General features: G+C 43.1%; 1 protein-coding gene across 3 annotated transcripts in view; it reads right to left on the bottom strand.

Annotated features, from left to right (window-relative positions):
• Window positions 1-639: 639 nt before the first annotated feature.
• PKIA (cAMP-dependent protein kinase inhibitor alpha) overlaps window positions 640-19,622 on the bottom strand; it is a 236,247-nt gene continuing 217,264 nt past the window's right edge. For all 3 annotated transcript variants that reach the window (XM_069621240.1, XM_069621241.1, XM_069621242.1), the window contains exon 3: window positions 640-2,127. In XM_069621240.1, coding sequence (XP_069477341.1) covers window positions 2,048-2,127 — 80 coding nt within the window. In that variant the 3' untranslated portion in view covers window positions 640-2,047. The remainder of the gene's footprint in view (window positions 2,128-19,622) is intronic.

Below are 19,622 nucleotides of genomic sequence, written 5' to 3'. Positions count from 1 at the left end.
AACATACTTGCCTTTAAAACATAAATAGCACCCAAGCAGCGTGTGGCAGCCAATCACATGCTCGAAACATGCTCTGAATCTCATGATCCAAGCCTGCATTCTGCGCAAGCTCAATGCTACTCACACCCACCCTTCAAATACCCTCCCTCTCCCCAGCATCCCTGACGCTTATTCCCCTTCATTCCCCTCCTATGTTCTGCTTCCCACCTACCTGTAGGTGTTGCTTTACCTTTTGCTGCCCCTCCCATACCCTCGCCCTGCAATGGAAATGGAGGAGGGGCTCTGCTCTGAAGATAACTTTCGTTTCAACGGTGGCCATGTTTCGTATTTGTTTGAAACAACAGATTTCACACCCCCTGAAACCTGCTTTTTCAAACAAATATATTACTATTAGTACACTGGGATGTAAACCCAATAACCCCAATAATCACTGGCTCTCTAGTCTGTACCGATTGGTAACGTGCTGGGGACCACTAGTAAAGCCCCTTGCTACGCACTTTCCTATTAATTTGGGCCCCTGGCTGTTACCAAATATATAGCCGTGGAGCCAGTGAATATTCCATGGCCTATGGACATCCCAAACACATTTCCTGTGTATGGTTCAGCGCTTGTTGAAAATAGATTCTGAAACAACAGCAACATGGTAGATTTGCTCTTTATTCACACTGGTAACTGAGACGATAATTCAGTGAAACACAAAATCACAACCACAATTTTCACCACAAAAGCAATGTATGGCTGTAGGGCTCTAAAAAATGGCCCGTTTGACTGATAATGCAATTGTTAATACAGCAGGGGGAAACAATGCAACAATGCAGTATTAAAATAGTACAAACATTAAAAACTGTAATAAAACATTTTCAAGAAAATATTAGAGTGAAACTCTTGTTCACAATATATTTGTGTTGTTTTAATTCAAAACGATCACTGGTCTCTGTGGTTCAATGCCAAATCATTCACAACTCAATTTCAACAAAAAACATATTTTGTAAATATAATTACAGATGGCAAATCGAATTCCTGAATACCTAACACTCAATACTAGTGGGAAATCCCCAGCATTGTGTCAAAGATTAACCTATATCGTGTTTGCTTATATTATATACAAATCGGTGTATTTTGTTTTGTTATTGGCAGGGGAAACTTAATTCCGAAAACTGTCCCCGAACTCAGGGAACATGTCAAAATGTCCACTGATAAAATGGTCCTTCATCTTTATTTTACAAATAGAATGTCAGATAAAAATGATATAGTAGAGTGTATGACCAATGGTATGAAAGGGGAGAAGCAGGCAACTATATTATTCAGGCACAATCGCCAAGAGTGACGAGCAAGCGGCAGAAAAAACGTAACGAAGAACAGTCAGCGGTGAGCACTTATAGTAATAAACTAAACTGAAGCATCACATGCATAAATAGCGAATGGACTGATGGCTAGTGGGAGGTTCAGGCAAACCCACTGTAACCGCCCTTTACAACTAGTGGTAAGAATATCCAAGAAACCATGGCAATGAATTTTAGAGTTAACAGGCAGCGCAGAGTATCAAAACAACACAATACAAAACAATGTAAACATAGAGGCAGAGCCGGACAAACAATGCCTCAATTCAATTTGCCGTTGTCTGCAGTTCCTGTATCCAGTGGCGGTTGCTTTGGCCATGAAGAGTGCAAGGCCCAGCGATCTCTGAGCCTACATCCACCGCCGAACAGAATCCAAATTCTCTGATACTGCCAAGACCCACTACTCCTATTGGCTCGTCCTACTCTCTAGAAGCACTTCAGCCAGTGGCTGGGTTACCAGATCCAACTGAGCACAATGAACCAAGATACCATTGGCAACTCTTCACCCATTGCTAATGACAAATGTAGGTGACATGCTGGCCCTAAACACAGTCTGTGCTACTATTTTTAGTGTTTCACTGCTCAGGCTGTGGCCATCTAATCCAGCCATTCTCTTTTTATGTCTGATGGTCGAATTCACATTCAGTTCAGCGTGACCTTGCATTCTGAAGCTAGTATCTGCTGTTGATGTAGGTCAGTGTAGATTTTTAGCTGTTTTGTTTTGCTGCTTCATCCTGGGCTGCCGTTGCTTGCTCTGTTGGATTTGTCTGTGCATCGCCTGCACCACCTATAAAAGGAAAGGAGCAGAATGCATGTAAATCAAACAATATGGGCTTCATATCAACTTATTGTACTTGATAACAAGACGTTTGTCCCATTTCCTTTCATAAACCATTCATAAATCAGCACTGTATTTTACTAGTTATTATCATACTGGGAGAACTAGTTCATATGTTCTGTTCGGTTATACACAGAGGAGCCAGAGCAAGGATTCTGGCTTTCCTCTAGCAGTCAGAAATGACCAAAGCCAGCAAAATAATGGCCTTGTAAAAACAAATGGAATATTTTCTAAAACAAAGAAGTAAGTTGTGAGAGCCATAAGGACAAGTTGGAGCCAGGTACTAGGTTTTGTGGCCCTGAGAGGAAATCTTCAAAGAATGTACCAAATGATCACACTGACCCACTGTCCACCAGCATCAGCTTAACGTCTCATTAAGTACTCCAATTTGGTAATGTCGCACATTTCTAGATACCACCATATATGCTGGAAACGCCTTACTAAGACCGTGCGTGCTGCACAACACCCTTCTGCATGTGAAGTAGCATAACACATCTGATCTAGAGTATGCAATCCAAAAGCTGACAGAAGGCATTACTGCCAACAAACCATTGCCCACTTTTTTAACCTAACATCATTAGAAAGAAGCAGATGGTGATGAAATAACTCGCAAAAAAGTGTACACGTCATATTCTGCAGTTATATCTTCTTTTTGCATATCATTTTGACTTATTTTATGGTACTCGTAGTTTTTTACATTATACATCCAGGCCTACAAGTATCAGAATGCAATATGAAACAAACCTAGACACCAGGACTAGCTGATTATTTTGCCCCTAATATCGGACTACTTGGGATAACTGTAAACAGTCGTATGAGCTATTTCACTTTTTAGATATAAACACACAGGTCAGAAGAAAATGTTTGATAGCCACCTGCTTTCTGCCATTTTTGATACGGGCTTGTAGGGTGATATCTACATTGTCAAGCAAAGAGTACACTTATTTTCTGCATTTAAATAACACATATCATGGCCTAGTCCGTGTTCTGAATATTAAGTAAAACCAAGGTTTACTTCATTATTCAATTTACTTTTCAGGAAGCAGTTTGGAAACCTTAGTGAAGTGGGATCTTTGCAGTGTCATGAAAGGATGGCAGCCCAAAAACTGGCGAATAAAAATTATCCAAATGACAAAATAATCACTGCAGCTCTTTGCAAGGGAAAACAAGATTTATTACATGAAAAAAGGGTATCAGGCGGTCCAGATGAACCAAACTGACACAGAGCACCACTTTTCCCAAAGGGTTGCAGCTTATATAGCAGAACTTTCCACAAATTAACAATACTATGCATAATAATTAGGACAACATAATCCCACCGCCCTCATTGGCTACCACCCATAGAACATGCTAATCCTCCCCATAGTCCCTTGACTGATTGGCCACATCTATGCTACCCACCCTGCCCTAGACATGTGGCCCTCTACATCTTCACTGTCAAACCCAGGTACATCATTAGTTGGTTCGGTTACCAGTCATTTGGTCGAAAACCAAATGATCGAATGCCATTTGGTCGAATGCCAAATGGTCGAAAAAATTGTCGTTTTTTTTTATGGGGGGGTTCCCCCCAGCCCCCCTTTTTCTTTATTATTATTTTTTTTTACCAACCGAAACGAAAAAAATATATAAATAAATAAATAAAAAAATTCGACCTTTTTTTTTTCGACCAATTGGTATTCGACCAAATGATCATTCGATCTTTTATTTTCGACGAAATGACTGGACACCGGTTGGTTCTTATGACTAGATTCGTAAATTTGGGAACATGACATGATGTGCACCCTCCTGTTCCAGATGCGATCAAAGTAACTTGCTGAGGCCAACCCTGCTTTTGATGAGATAACAGGCTTCCTCATTAACCCAGAGGATAAAGCACTCACGAGCTGCACGCCCAACCTTGTACTACATTTATTGGCATCACCACCACTCCTTCTGTCCCAAATCACAAGAAGTTCCAGAGACGGCTCCACCCTTATCTTCTCCCAACCCCATGTGCCTAATGATGATGTGACTAGGGCACCTTTCTAGAGTCTAAATTTCGAGGATTTGTTTGCTTAAGTTGTGTGCCTAGATGTAATTCATATGGGGGTGTCCGCCCCAATGTAAGAGCAGAAGTGTTCTAAATCTTCACCTGGCCCATTGGCATCACAGAGCCTCGTGTCCTATTCTCATGAATTTGTCCTTCTAAGCGGGTGTCCCTTCCTGCTCTTCTAATAACTAACATTTAGTTCCCACCACATTCAGGCCCCGCAGCTGGATACAAATAGTGCTTATCTGGGCACCATGGTTGCCTCTGACCTCAGCTTCTCTCCTGAGGAACTGGACAGTGGATTTGTTTTTGGAGCTGAACTACAACAAAGCCTGTGGTCTCTACTGTTCATTGTGTTCTAGGCCTTAACATCAAAATGGCGACACTTCTGCCAAGTTAATGCACCAACCTCGCTTCTACCACACTAACTTGCTGACTTCATCTTCTGCTTATTTCAATCCTTCCCACACATCAAGCTATCCTACGTCACTACAATACATCAACTAAATACTGGGCCTATAATACTGCCTTATGTATGACCTCTGCAACCACACCATTAATATATGTGTTGCTCTTTCTGTGTTGCTATATGTGAGTATGTAATATGTTTCAGACTTAACTAAGATACTGTAGGCGCTGTACGTGGAAATACCTCCACTATGCTCCGACAATGTTGCACTTTAGTAGGTATTCCTCAACCTGCAACCTTAGAGAGACTTTAATGGAAACACATCTTACCATCTGGCACACCTATTGCTCTGATCCGCTTTCAGCTTGGTACTTTGTCCTTAGCGGCATTGGTTGTGTGGAAGAATTGAGCTTGTCTAAGAAAAATCATAATTGCTAAAGAACGGTCCCTCTATTATTTTATGCAGCAGGCCTCGAAGGAAAACAAAATAAGGACTCTTACTAGGTGGGAAAACTCTTGTGTGAAAATCCTGCTAAAGTTGGACAGGACTATTGATCAATTAGTTATAAATCCTCTAGAGGCAAAACAAAAATTATGGCTATCAGACTGGATCAACACTATGGAAATGTCTAAATCGTATTCCCTTCCCCACTATATGCAGTTAGATGGGAAAGCTTTAGAAGTGTTACCCAAGTTTTTGAGAAAATTCCCAGATTCACGTTGGAGGAAGTGTTTTATGAAGATTAGGTTCAACGTTCTCCAAACGAATGAAATTATGGGTTTGAGCGAAAATATTTCTAGAAATAATAGGCATTGCTACTTTGGTATAGACAATTCAGCAGAAACATTGAAACACATTACATTAGAGTGTATTAATTTAAAAACAAATAAAGATAAACAACTGGGAAATGTTCTTACAGAATTTCGGGTAAACTCAGAGGATTCAATTTGGTATATGTTGTTGAATGGTCCACCGGTCTTGTTGAAAATTAATGTGATGAGAATTTTAAAAGAAGTCTTGTTATGGACTAGGGACAATTGTATTATTGTTATCCTTTTGTATTTTGCTTTATATTATGATGTTAATGTGATATTTTAATTGTTATAGATATATGTTTTTTGAAAATGTTTTGCAACCTTGTAAAATCAATTTGTGAACCAAGTACAATAAAAAGAAATATCTTGTCCACAGACCCAGTACGCATCCATTAATGCAGATGTGCCCTCAGTTTGATCAGGGATGAATAAGGTCTTATTGCAGTGGCTGTTCATTCCTATGGGCACAGTGGCATTTTCTCAAAACTAACAAAAGTACTCTGCTGGCCTTTGTACTTTGGCTGTTGTTTCGTTTAGCTCAATCCATGTCAATTTTGGCATGAAGTTAACCCATATTTTGCCACAGTTCTTATTCACACATGCCAGGACATCTTCAGGAAACTGCAGGAGGAACCCATTGCATAGCTCACTACTCCTGCCACCCATCTATTGTTGGAAAACCACTTTCCTTCGATCTTTAACAATGGCCGCACCTTGCACCATGCCTGTTCTTTCTTCTTGGCACACTCTTCATCATCCCTATCCACAATTACTGCTTGGACACTGTGCCCTTGGAAAATACTCCTTTAAGAGACAGTATTTTTTGGGGTATAAACATCTTGGGTGCGTGTGTCGCATGAGGTATCAACATTTGACCTCTTCCACCCAGCATCGTGCATGTGATTATATCACATGTTGTCCAATTCAGGGTGGTGCACATCGGCCAGTGTCAAATATAATGCCCTTATAATGATTGTACTCTATCTCCTCCTCACTGTCCCAACTAGTTTGTGTTGATTCTCAATGACATTCCATAATCCCCTTATTCCCCCCTTTATATGCCTGCACCATATAAAATAACCACATAGACACAATATAGAACCTGAAAGGAAAAAAACAACATATACAACATATCATATATATTACACAGCATCTGTGGTGTTGCACCTGAGTCGGGAGAAATAAAACAGGCATCCATGCAAACAACTGCAAATTCATCATTATAGAAACGGTACTAGAATCAGCAATATTATCAAAAAAGGATTGTGATAACTTATGCACTTTCATCTCAATGAACAACTGGGTCAGAAAGGAAACGCGGTGTACAGTAACACGTCAATAATGTAAGGAACTAATGGTGTCAGTAAAGACAGACACAAGTGATCACAGTTCAAGGATGTTTATTAAACTGTATAATTGGGTGAGAAAAACACCTAAGCTAAACCTAAATCTAAGATGGGAGCAAGCTACAACCATCAAATAATAATAAGGCAGTCCTAGTGGTGTCTTGTCAAATAAAAAGTGCCTATGTTAAAAAACCTATTGCCAATGCTCACCGCTAAGTTACAAAATAGTGTGGGATAATGTTCACAAGAAAAGAAAGAGGTGTTCACAAAATGATGTCAGGATAGTATTATGGTGGGGTCGGCCTTCCCCACGTTTTTAGCATGGGACAAGGCAGGACTCGAGCACGGCACACTCCTGGGCTTCTCCAGCACAAGCTTACAGTTCGTTTCCAAAATATCAGGGCCTTCTGTTGCCAAGTCTCTATAACACCAAGTCTCTTGCCTCAGAGGGCCTGATGTGCTATAAACAACAAACAAAATGTTTCTTTCAGTAATCTTCCCGTCGGGTGATTTCCTTTCACCTGTGGATCCCCCTCAACCGGGTTCCAATGCTTTTTGCAATGTTGGTCTCCCTCAGTCGTGTTCACATTTGCCAGTTTCACACAGTTCACTTATTTGTAATATCTTGCAGGATTCACTTCCCTTAGCTTTTCTAGCCCCGTCAGGCTTTCTCTTAAGCCCCCAGTCAGGCTTCACACATTTACCATTCGTACAGCGTTTCCCTCAGCTGGGTACACATGCCTGTTTCACAATGTCAAAACTTTGGTAATCGGTTAAGGACTTTCGATTGTACAAGGGATTTTGGATCGATCTTTGTATGACCACCTTAACTCTTTATGTCAGCCCTAGCTATGACCTAATGGTACTATAATTTTTACAAGAAAAGGGGACCATCCAGAGTCTTTCGAATGGACGCCCACGTGGTGCCGGACCACTCTGCAGCTGGTCTATCCCTGGGTTTTAAAAGTTCATTAGCACACAAGTTCTTTGTTCATAACATGTTGCCAAACTCCTAGTCATTTCTTGTCTCTGGAGTCAAGGACGATACCACGGTAGCAAGCGCATCTCCCCGCCTTGGTTATTAGTGCGGTCAGGGTCCTGTGCACCGTTTACATCTGTTACACCACACATCAGCTGTCGTTCCCGGTCTTATGTTTGCTTTCATGGAGGTTTCTCGGGTTTGGGTCGAAAAGGTCAAGGGGACTTCCCTCCTTGTCCTTACCGGTCTTGCCGCCTTTCTTCTCTGTTTGAACTGCCGTCCTGGAATAGCTGCTTTCCTGTGTGTTTGTCCTTGCTCAAAGTGTGCTCTCGTGCTCTTCCTTTTATCCCTGTGGCAAAGCGAAAGGCCCATCAGATGTGTGTAGTTATTGTCAATTGCCTGACTCTGCCTGACCCTTGTGTTGAGACATGTCAGGTAAACGGCTTTGCTGTTAGTCCGTGTCTTTCACGATGTAAGAACGTTTTTGTGTCGGAAAGGGGAAGGGGTAAAGCTTCTAAATATCTTATGGGGTAGGATGTGGAAAAGGAGTTAAAAGGAAGGGGGTACCGCGTCTCACCCATCAGTGTCCCACTTCCACTCCCCGAAGACCCCCATCCAGGTGATCCGCCCCCATTGATTCACCCCAGGAACCGGATCCAATAGCGATGGCTGTATCCTGGCCACCTGGATGACAGATCTCCCCGGACCAGTGGGTGAGACACCTTCAGGTTTCTGACAATAAGGAATTTACTGTACGATGCATCTCATAGTGGGTTAATACTTAGGTCAGTTCAAACTTTAATAGGGAAATCAGGAACATAAAGCAATCTGCAGCTTTTTCTGGGTCAATACTTAGATCTGCTTCCAAACATCGTATAGGTGAACGCAATACTGCAACCCCTTCACCTTAACATCAAATGGTGTCACAAACACCACAGTGAACAGGCCCTGGAACCTTTACTGGTTCCAGCAGCAGACAAAGTTACGAACGTATATCTTTTCACTTCGAAATAACTGTAGCAGCAACAAGTTCAGTTCATCGGTCACCGATGTTACGGCTGCATCTTCTCTTCTAGAAGCAATCTGTCAAGAGAGCACTTTCATGCATTTGTTTAATTAACGCAAATACCCATGAAACTCCTCCCCAATACTCCTGTTGCCATGTGAGAATTTGATGCCATGGGTGTGGGAGTAAGAGGTGTGTGCATCCTTCCCCCGTCACTATCTTGTGAGGGGACAAGTGGTGGTCTTTGCTAGTGTCATGGTCCATTTCCCCACACATCAGGTGCAGACCAACCTGTCCAGGACTTCGACTTCCATGAGGGACTTTAAGGCCCCAAATACTCTCTCAAGGGCCTCCTGGACTTGGTCCTGGCGCCGTTGGCGCCAGGCTCATGCTGCCATTACCAACATGGCAAGTTTCAAACAAGGTAAAGCATGTGTGGGCCAATCTGAGGCAGGCTGAAGGGACTACTTGCCTAGGGAACTATTTACTTGGGTGTGGTTGCTGGAACTACTTTACCCGGGAACTACTTTTCTGAAGCTATATAAACCATGCCTTTAGAGCAGAACACGCTTTGCGTTATTCTGCACTCCTGCAGCGTAACGCTCACTGTGTCTGTTACCTTCAGGCCAGTCAGCTACAACGCCAGTCCAGTTCCTTCGCGAGCAACCTGCAAAGGAAGAAAAGGCATCAGGTTAGCCACGCTAACCAAGGATCCACATCGCTACCCAGCGCTTCTCTCGTACCTACCTGAGAGCTGTTCTTCCCAGCGAACCAACAAACCTCCATCCCGCAACCGCTCACCGTTCGCCCACCACACCTGAGTCGCTGCACCTGTCGGATGAAAAGAGGAAACATCAGGTTAGCGCAAATTGGGAAAAACACCATTTGAAAACAGTTAACTCAGCGACATACTCACCTGAAGGCCGCTCCTACTAGCGATCCACTGATCTTCGTCACGCGGTCCTACAGCACCTACAAAATAAGAGAGCAGCAGGTCAGTCGCACAGAAGAGTCATAGCACATATACAGACTTATCACAGAACGCTAGTGCAAACTTACCTTTTTCTGGGGAAAACAACTCTGCGTTCTACGAACTTTCGCATCAGTAAGAAGCCTACAAAGTAAAGACAACAAAGGGAGAACCTGAACAATTTGAACTCTTTGGCTAACCATTTTAATGGTAAAGACTTACTCATTGAGTTAACATTGTCTGAGACTCAACAGGATCAGTGAAGTAACTGGATCCTAGAACTCTACGCGCCCCTGCACACAGCTGCAGGACGGAGAGCCTGCCATCCCTAAAGCAAAGGTGAGACATAGCAGAGGGGCTTTCAGAAGACCACGGGAGGCGGGTGTGGGTCTTCCACCTCACAGTTGGGTAATGCTTCATTTAACCCTTTAGGTGCACCATCGTGAGAGCACAGATACAAAGAAGACATGTGAGTCATCTAACAGCAGACCTGCCAGTCCCGTTCGGCACCCCTGTGGAGACCAGGTGAGCGTAACAGCTGGGCTGCGTTCTCTGGCTGAACAGAGCCAGAGGGAGACATTGCACCCAGTTGCTCCCTAATGGTACACATAACTTAGTATGCTCTTCAAAAGTAAGTTAATCTTTTCTTCAATCCTGTTGGCTTAAGGGTGGTATAAGGAGCACAACTTGTTCCAAATTCCTAATAGAGATGCAATCTCTATAAATACATCGTTAAAAAAGTGAATTCTATTATCAGATTTCAGGACCTCACACACCCCCCAATGAGGAAATACCTTTCGTACTAGAAATATTGCTGCATATATTGCATCTGTGTGTGCACAGGGACCAGTCTCAACCCAACAGGAGAACGGACATACTACTACAACAATATTCTGCATAGGCATTGGTAAGTACTACATTTGTTAGACATATCTGCAAAGTCAATGTGAAGTTCCGGGAATGGAACAGTGGGACAGAGAAATCTGCCACACAAAGTCTTGAGTGTATGGTCCAGTGTTGTTGAGATGGCATGCTGTGCAGTTTGCCACAAACATGTTGAGGAATTTCTTACAAATAGGGGAAAAAGCAGTTCTCTGAAATATCTGCAGCAATGTGATCTTTCGAAACATGCGCCGGGTAGTGCAGTTGCTCATACGAAACTGTGGCATTGCCAATTTACCTGTAATATTTTGTCTCCAAATCAGGTCCGTTTAGGACTGCAAGTATTTAACCACTGCTACTAAGGAGAGGTGGGACAATGCATAAATCATTCTTTCCAATAAGGCCACATGATGCACAGGTGTGCAGGCAGACCAACAAAACCCCCTCCTTTTCAATCTGGACAACCCTGAATGTACAGTGGTGGTGACATACGGCGAATCAGGGTAAATGGTCACCAAGTTTCCCTGAGATGTCTCCACCATTTCAATTAAGCAATGAGGTCTGCTGACTATGCAGAATATTGTGTTAGTAATATTTTCTGAACAACAACCTCATATTCCCCATCTACGAGGCTCACTACTGCCACGCCCGTGTGTCTCTGACCAGTCTACTGATCTATCGTCGATGAGCCATCATTGAAAAAGACCTCACCCTCCTTCTGGTGCGCCCTCTCGTGCCCACAACAAATCATCTTCGGGATCTTCATAAGTGACACAATCATGTACCTCCTCTCCTTCCTCAACAGGTACAGCAATGAACATAGTAGGGATCACTGTGTGGCATCTTACAATGTGAATGGATGGGCTGCACAAAATGTCTTTATACGTGGAAGCCCTCTGTGTGGTTAATGTGGTTTTGATCGTTCCAGTATTGTGAACACAGCATGCTCTACATATGATGTAACTGAGCACCCCATAGTGATGGTGAGCTTTTCTCAATAGCAAAGGCTGCAGAAGCCAAAGCCTGTTCACGGGGAAATTGGCCCTGCATTACTTCATCTAAACTACCGCTGTAATATGCTAAGGGCTTGTGCCCCAGGGAAGTTTGTTGAGCCACTACGGCAGTCATTACTTGTCCATTAGAATGTGAGAATAAATGCAATTATTTTGTGTAATCACGGGTTGCCAGTATTGGATCATTACTTACAGCATTTTTCAATTCTGCGAAACACGTGACCATTTCGACTGTTCATGTCAGCAACCCATTCCTCTTCTGTGCTTCTTTGCGAGTCGCTGCAGGGGAGTTTTTGTTTAACTAGAACAGTCAAAAATCCAAGCTCTACAGTAGTTACACAAACCCAGGAATTGTTGCATCTCTTTAACTCTAGTGGCTGTGGTGTATTCTGCACGGCAGCAGCTCTTTCCAAAGTTACTCTTTTCCCTGCTGATGATATTATTTGGCCCAAATACACAACCTTTTTATGAAAATATTGCATTTTCTCCTTGTCTACTTTGTATCCTTTGTCTTCAAACAATGTCAAAAGTGTAATAGAATCTGCTCTGCAAATCTCTTCTGTGGTGCTATTTACTAGAAGATTTTCTACGTACTGAATGATGGTGTTCGGTACATGTATATTTCCCATATCCATGTGTAATACTCTGTTAAAAATACTCTGGGACTTACAGTACGCCTGTGTCTGGTGTGTTGAAATCTCTGCCCGCAAAGATAACCGCAGTAAGATTATGAGAATCAGGTTGTAATTGGATAGAAAAGAATGCATTTTTCAAATCTATGACAGTAAAATGTGTTGCCTCTTTTGGTATGTTGCAAAGAATTGTAGCTGGATTCAGTACAAGTGGGAACTCTGCTTCCACTATGCTATTCAATGGGCATAAATCCTGTTTGAGCCTCCAACTTGACCCCTTTGCTTTTTTGACAGGATATATCACTGTATTACACAATGACTTTGGGGGCACTATACTGCCCTGTCACTACAGCCCGACAATTGTCTCATGTATACCTTCATCTGCTTCACTTGACAATGGATACTGTTGCACTCTGGGTAACACTGCTCCTTGCTTCAATTTAATACCCACTGCTCCTATGCTCTTTAAGAGCCCTACTTTATGAGGGTTGTCCATCCATAAAGTGTTTGGGACCTGTAACGGGTCATCTTGTAAATGTGAAGACATGCTTTTAGCAATAAGTACAGGACATGGGGTATTCCTATGCTGAATCATTATTTGACAAGGAATGCACACCTCCAAGATCATTTCACCATCATTTTCAGCATCTTTGAACAACTGCCCGTCGAACACCCCACTCAATGGTTGAGCAGGGTCAATACACAAAACTGTTCGCCATTCACCGCCCTCTTCATCAGTCCCTATGAGCACTATTTTGTAATCTGCAATCAGCCCTCCCACCCAAATTCTAATGTGATAATAGTACCTGGGACATGGTCTTAGGGAACTGCTGGTCTGAACAAAAATTCTGACAGCATTCTCTATGGCTTGCTTTGAATGCTTGGCACCCCACTCAACAATGCTGTCACTCCATAGATAAACACATCTGGGTGCACACTTACTCCGCTAGCAGTGCCATCACTGAGCAATGCTCTTGTTATGACCAAGACCTTAGTGCAACAAATTCCTGGTGTGGAGTACACTATCCCTGCCTCTGAAAATGATCATTTCCCAACAAATTTACCAGCATCACCTTTGAAAAGAATAGTTGAGCTAATACCTCTTGGTTACCTACCTTGATGGGTAGCCTTCTGTCAATGGAACCAAATGTATTGCTTTACCCTGATAAGGGGAGGTGCCCTTCCTTTATACATGATTTTGTTGCACCTGTGTCAACCATAACAATGAATGAATTGTTGCCTATCTCCACACCTACCAGGGGTTCCTCTTCTGGGTCAGCAGAGACTGACAGGACTGGGCACATAAGGGCTCTCCGTGGGCTGTCCTATTTGGGATATGTACTTGACCTTGGAAATACGAAAGGGTTACTGCCCACCACACTTGCCTGCCCCTCTGTACGATGTCTCTGTGCTGTGAGGCAAAGCATTTGTGTCCCACACTTGTGGGGCTGGCTGTTGTGTCTGTTGCTGCCCATACACTGCTCCATTATTGGGCACTGGAGGTGGCATTTGCTGTGGTACGGGTGCTTGATATTGATACTGGGGCTGTTGTTTTTTCTAGGGTGCTTGCGTGGGCATTGCACTATATGGGACGCTTGGGGGCATCGACCCACACAGCTGTTGATCTGCAACTGGTGCTGCCGGTGCAAGAGGATATGGTCCGATATTATATGCATAAGCTTGTCTGCTCCTGCATTCTCGTGCAAAATCAACACGGTTCTGACCCATTGAATCCTGGCCTCATCCCGCCAAATGCTCCTATACCTCCCTAGCCCCCTTGAAATCCTACTTTCCCCTGCAGATATCCTCCTGGGTAACCCCCCTGATAAGCACCCTGGTACCCTCCCAGATACCCTCAGCTGTCCGGATACTACTGGTACCCCCCTTCTGCCCATTTCGGTGCCATTCTCACTTCTAGTGGAGCTGTCCTTTGTTCCACCTGCTGTTTGGGTAATCCCACAATCACCACTCCTTCTATACTCTATTTCACCAATTTCTTTTGCACTAACCTCGCCTTAGCCTTCTGTGCGTTATCCGATACTCGTTTTTCCTTCTCCTGCTGCTTTTTACAATCATGCACTATAATCCCCTGAATCTCTGCCCATCCCTTTGTTTCTACCTCTACTATCTCATCCAAATCCTTCTGCACTACCTCTGGGAGTCCCTTCATTAACATGTGATAAAAGATGGCTAGTGTCTTATTCCATGATTCCCCCGTCTCAGCTTTTCACCTCTCCTGAATCTGTAATATGTACTGCGCTGGATCTTCATCCTCCTTCATAGTGTGCGCCATTATTGAATGCATGTCCAGTGTGTCAGGTTATGCAGCTCTCAATGCAGCCCACATTCTAGCCTGACAATCGTAAATGTGTGACCCATCATGATTGACATCACCCATTTTACCCCTGGATATCCAGCTTTCTTCCAAATGTCATCTGCTTGATCCCCCAATACTGCAGCTAACAAGCCTGCATAGATCCACTTGCTTGCTCCTGTGGCGAGCAAGCGCAGTGCCTTAATCAAATTGTTTCTATCCATGTATGGCCAGGGCACATACTGTGCTTTGCCAGGGCCTTTATGTAGCAAACACTTCACTGTTAACTTCTTCTCCCCTTGCTTCCCTTTTACCACTGCTATATGGCCTGGTCAAGACCTTAATCTTGGGCCCCACAAACTCTCTACTTTTGGCGTCACTCTAGGCGGCACCTCTTCTCCCTGCTCATCATCTGTCCCCCACTCTTCCTCCTCCTCCACTACTCCTGCATCAGCATCTCATGAGATGGATTTGTAAGAAAAATGATCTGTTCACGATCGACCTCCCCTATGTGCTTCATCATTGCCACCATCATCCCTTGTTTCAATATGTAAATCTCTAATCGCAGTGCTGTCAATTCTAAATAAAATATTGTCTGCTCTCCACTGTTCTGTATTTATCAGGGCTCTTCCCCCTCCTCCCCTCTCCTGCGTTACTCATGTTAGCTCTGCTTATTTCCTTCGGAATGCCATTTTTAAATCCCTTTGTGCCCTATTTTCTGTTTCTTTCACTAATGGGTTGCGCGCAGCACTTACTGCTACGGCTGCTGCAATTTTCATAAATTGCGGGTGCTTAATGTCATGGAATTGCATGGGGCACATACTCAGGGTTTGTATACCCTGCAGCTGCTTGCACGGGGTAACACCCCTATCGTGGCGGCAGGGTTGTGAGGGTTGCAGGTGTTTCGGGTGTTTTGGGTTGCACAAAGGATGCCGCTGTGGCACTAGGAGTAGCAGGGATGATGCAAGGCACTTGTATGACTACTTGTCCTCTTTTGGGGTCCTCGTGGACATTTTCCAAATCCTCTGCCATTATCCAGAACTAAAGGATGCCCTTTGAATTCCTTAACTTCTCCGCCATATATTTTGCCGTGAAATAAGGGTACATATGACTCAAAACTTCTGTTATTTGTTCCTTCTTCGGGCCAGGTGCTCATACATTTCCCCTCTTGTATCAATAACCCACTCATTGTGATATTTCATTATTTTTTCCCGGTAGAGCAGAAGTGATGTACATATATATTCAAGAGGCGTCATGTTGTAACCAAGCCTAAACTCGTAATGCTATCTCACTTCCTAGACAACGATCCAGCGGTACCAATCTTCCTCACCCTTCCACTATTATCCACCCTTTCTGTTACCCCTCCCTTCCCTTGTCATCCCACACACAACACACATAATGCCCCATAAAACTCTCCACACTATTCAACAACCACAACTTCACACCACAACCACAAATCAATAAAAACACAAATATATACACAATGCTTTTGAGCCTTCCTCAATCTTCACTTTGTAACAAGGGTATTTACCTCCTTACTGACCTTCTGCTGGGCAAAGGGAACCCAGGTCCACAATATAATGGACCTACACAACAAAATCACACTTATTTACACACTGGTGAAGACCTTTCCTCTTTCCCCCTCCCTTATGATGAGTGAAGGGTTCACAGGTCCTCCATATAATGGACCTCACTCCCTATTTTATCTGGAGCGCTACCTTTCCTCCACAATTGGAGAAGTTCCTGTTACTCTTCCATAATCTTTTACTTCATAAAATATACTGTGACGTCACTTTATACAAAACTACTATATACTGCCACATGGTCTCGTCATACTTCACTCACTCCCCATTAACTCACTTCACACACACACTGTCCCCTTATTGTTTTCTCCCGCAAAGGTGGACTTACATTTATCCGTTCTCCCGAATTCCTCTGATACAGGGTCCCACCAAAAGCCTCCACAATCTGGGAGCAGCGCACAGCTCCAAAAATCAAACAGACCTTCTAGCAACACAACACTTCTGAACCTCTCTTCAAGTCATGCATGGGGACTGGTCGCTGCAGATGGATGCCACACCCAATGATTCATGGCTGGGACACCTCCGATCTCACAGAGTGTCTGGGATCAGGTTGGGGTCACCAAATTGAAAGGATGGCAGCCCAAAAAATGGGGAATAAAAACAATCCAAACGAAAAAATAATCACTGCACCTTTTTGCAAGGGAAAACAAGATTTATTACATGCAAGAAGGGTATCAGATTGTCCCATAGAACCGAACTGTCACCGAGCTTGTCTTCTCTCAAAGGGCTGCAGCTTATATAGCAGAGATTTCTGCAAATTAACAATACTATGCATAATGATGAGTACAGCATAATCCCACCACACTCATAAACTACCACCTATAGAACATGCTAATCCCCCTTTAGCCCCTTGACCAAATTGCCACATCTAGGCTACCTCCATTCCCCTAGGCACATGGTCCCCTGCATCGTCACTGTCGAACTCAGGTATATGATTGCTGGGTTCTTATCAGTAGGTTCAGCAATTTGGGACCATCTTGTGATGTGCACCCTTCTTTTCCAGATGTGATAAACGTAACTTGGCGAGACCAACACTGCTTATGATGAGGCAATAGACTTCCTAATTAACCAAGTTGCCATGGTGCACATGAGCTGCAGCCTCGAACTTGTACTGAATATATTGGCATCACCTCCAACCCCTCTGTCACAAATCCCAAGACGTTCCTGACATGGCTCCTCCCTTATCTCCTCCCAGCCCCAGCTGTCCAGGGATGACTTGACCAGGGCACTGCTCTCTCGTCTGAATTTTCAATTATTTGTTTGCTTAAGTTGTGTGTCTAGGTGTAATTCATATGGGGTGTCCACCCTGGGGTGAGGGGAGTAGGGTTCTAAATCTTCACTTGGATCATTGGCATCACAGAGTCTTGTTCCCTACCTTATTCTCATGAATCTTTCCTTCAAAGGGTGCCTCCATTCTTGCTCTTCTATCAACTAACATTCCGTTCCCACCACATTCAGGCCCTGCAACTGGATTCAATTAGTGCATATCTGTGCATTATGGTTGCCTTTGACCTTGGCTTCTCTACTGGCGAACTGGAAAATGGATTGCTGTTTGGAGCTGAACTACCATAGCTGCAGCTACACACCAATGCCTGTGTTCTCTTCTGTTCAACCTGTAATAGGACTTAACATAGAAAATGGTGACACTTCTACCAAGTTAATACACTGACCTTGCTTCGACCACACTACCTTGCTGACTCCATCTTCTGCTCTTTTCAACCCTTCTCACACATCACGCTATCCTATGTCACTACAATACATCAACTAAATACCGGGCCTATAATACTGCCATATCTATGTCTTTGGCAAGCATCACTTTAACACATTTGTTGCTCTTTCTGTGTTGCTATATGTGAGTATCTAATATGTTTCAGACCTATTTAGAACAGTATATGCACTGTTCGCGGCACAACCTCCACTCTGCTTCCACGATGTTGCACTCTAATAGGTTTTTCTCAACCTGAACCTTTTTGCATGACTGGGATGCTGCACGGTCATCCCAACAGTCTCGCTAGCAGTATTAACTTTCAATAATTAGCACTCAGTACAAGCTGCAACTGATGAGAGAATGAGGTCTTTCCCACATGTCATACAACACAGTTGGCGGTGTCTGATACATCCCGCCATACTGTAAATGCACTGTTTAAAATGAAGTGTTTGTGGTAAAATAAAAAGTAATTGTTGACAGCATGAAGTGTGAGAGATGCTGCTGGAGCTGGTTTGGTGTATCTTATGCTGCTCTGCCTCTGATTCGTTTTTAACCCATTAGAAGGCTTCTGTTTGTGCTGCACCCTTAGAAAGGTAAGGTTAGTAACCGACATTGAAAATGCTGACATGTTTTGTTGAGACATGCCTCACAGATTTCTTTAGGCAAACCAAGCATCAAAGTGAGGCTGCATCGGCATATCATTTTAGAACAAACAAACTATGAAATTATCCTTGGTCACGGTGTTGTGGGTACCACTGGAATACTTGTATGACTAAACATTTACATGTTGTGGAGTAATTTATTTATAATTGTTCATTTATAACGCTCTTAATACCAGTGAGTGTTTCTAAGCATGGAATTGAGATTAAACCTCTGTTGTGCTGCGTTATCTTGCTTCTAAGAAAAACACGTTGTCCCTGAGCTGTCCTTCCTCAGTAGTGAATTTTTAATCTGGTGGGCCGCAAATGGTTACTCCCAGGGGACCCGAACTATTGTCGTAACAGAGCCCATGAACACCAGCTCTGAGAGGATTAGGGTACTTTACTTTCTGATAATCATATTTTAACGAATGGGCAAAACTGGTGCATTTTACAGCTTACATTTAAGAAAAAGTGGGTAAAAAGCGATAGCATTTACAATCGGTTCTGCAGCAAAAGACATGACATCCTCCAATAGATGCCAGGTCACTATCACTATACAGGAGAGCATTTGACAACACAATTTCATGCTAGTTGGGCAAAAGCAATTATGAGCCGCACCCAAAAATACATACCAGTTCGTAAAACAGATCTTCATGTTGCTTGTGCCCAATGCAAATCATGAGGCCTGTCTAAACAATATCTGTCAGAGCTGCACCCTTTAACATTGTTTGTGTTCAAAGAAAACCCTGACTCCTATCTCAATAATATATGTTAGCGCTGCACTTTTACGTGCTTTTCGTGACGAAGGATAATCTCATGGGTTGTTTTAACATTATATGCCAGTGCAGCCTCAATTTGAAGCATGTATCAACAAAATATGTCAGGATTTTCAATGTCTGATATTAGCAAAGTGGTTTATCGTTTATTTGACTGAAATTTAAGCTGTGTATGGAAATTCAAGGCAACACATACCTCTACTTTTTCATTTTAAATCTCTTTATTATTCATATAAGTCTCAAACATATATAGAGAAACAACCCAAGCTAACAAAATTAAGATTTCAAAGTCCCCCGAATAGTCTCCATGTATTTTACATGTATATTGCGTATATTACCC

Source organism: Ambystoma mexicanum, chromosome 5q, assembly GCF_040938575.1.
Source record: "Ambystoma mexicanum isolate Mex_15411 chromosome 5q, UKY_AmexF1_1, whole genome shotgun sequence".
Taxonomy (NCBI): domain Eukaryota; kingdom Metazoa; phylum Chordata; class Amphibia; order Caudata; family Ambystomatidae; genus Ambystoma; species Ambystoma mexicanum.
This window is presented reverse-complemented; position numbering and strand designations above follow the sequence as displayed.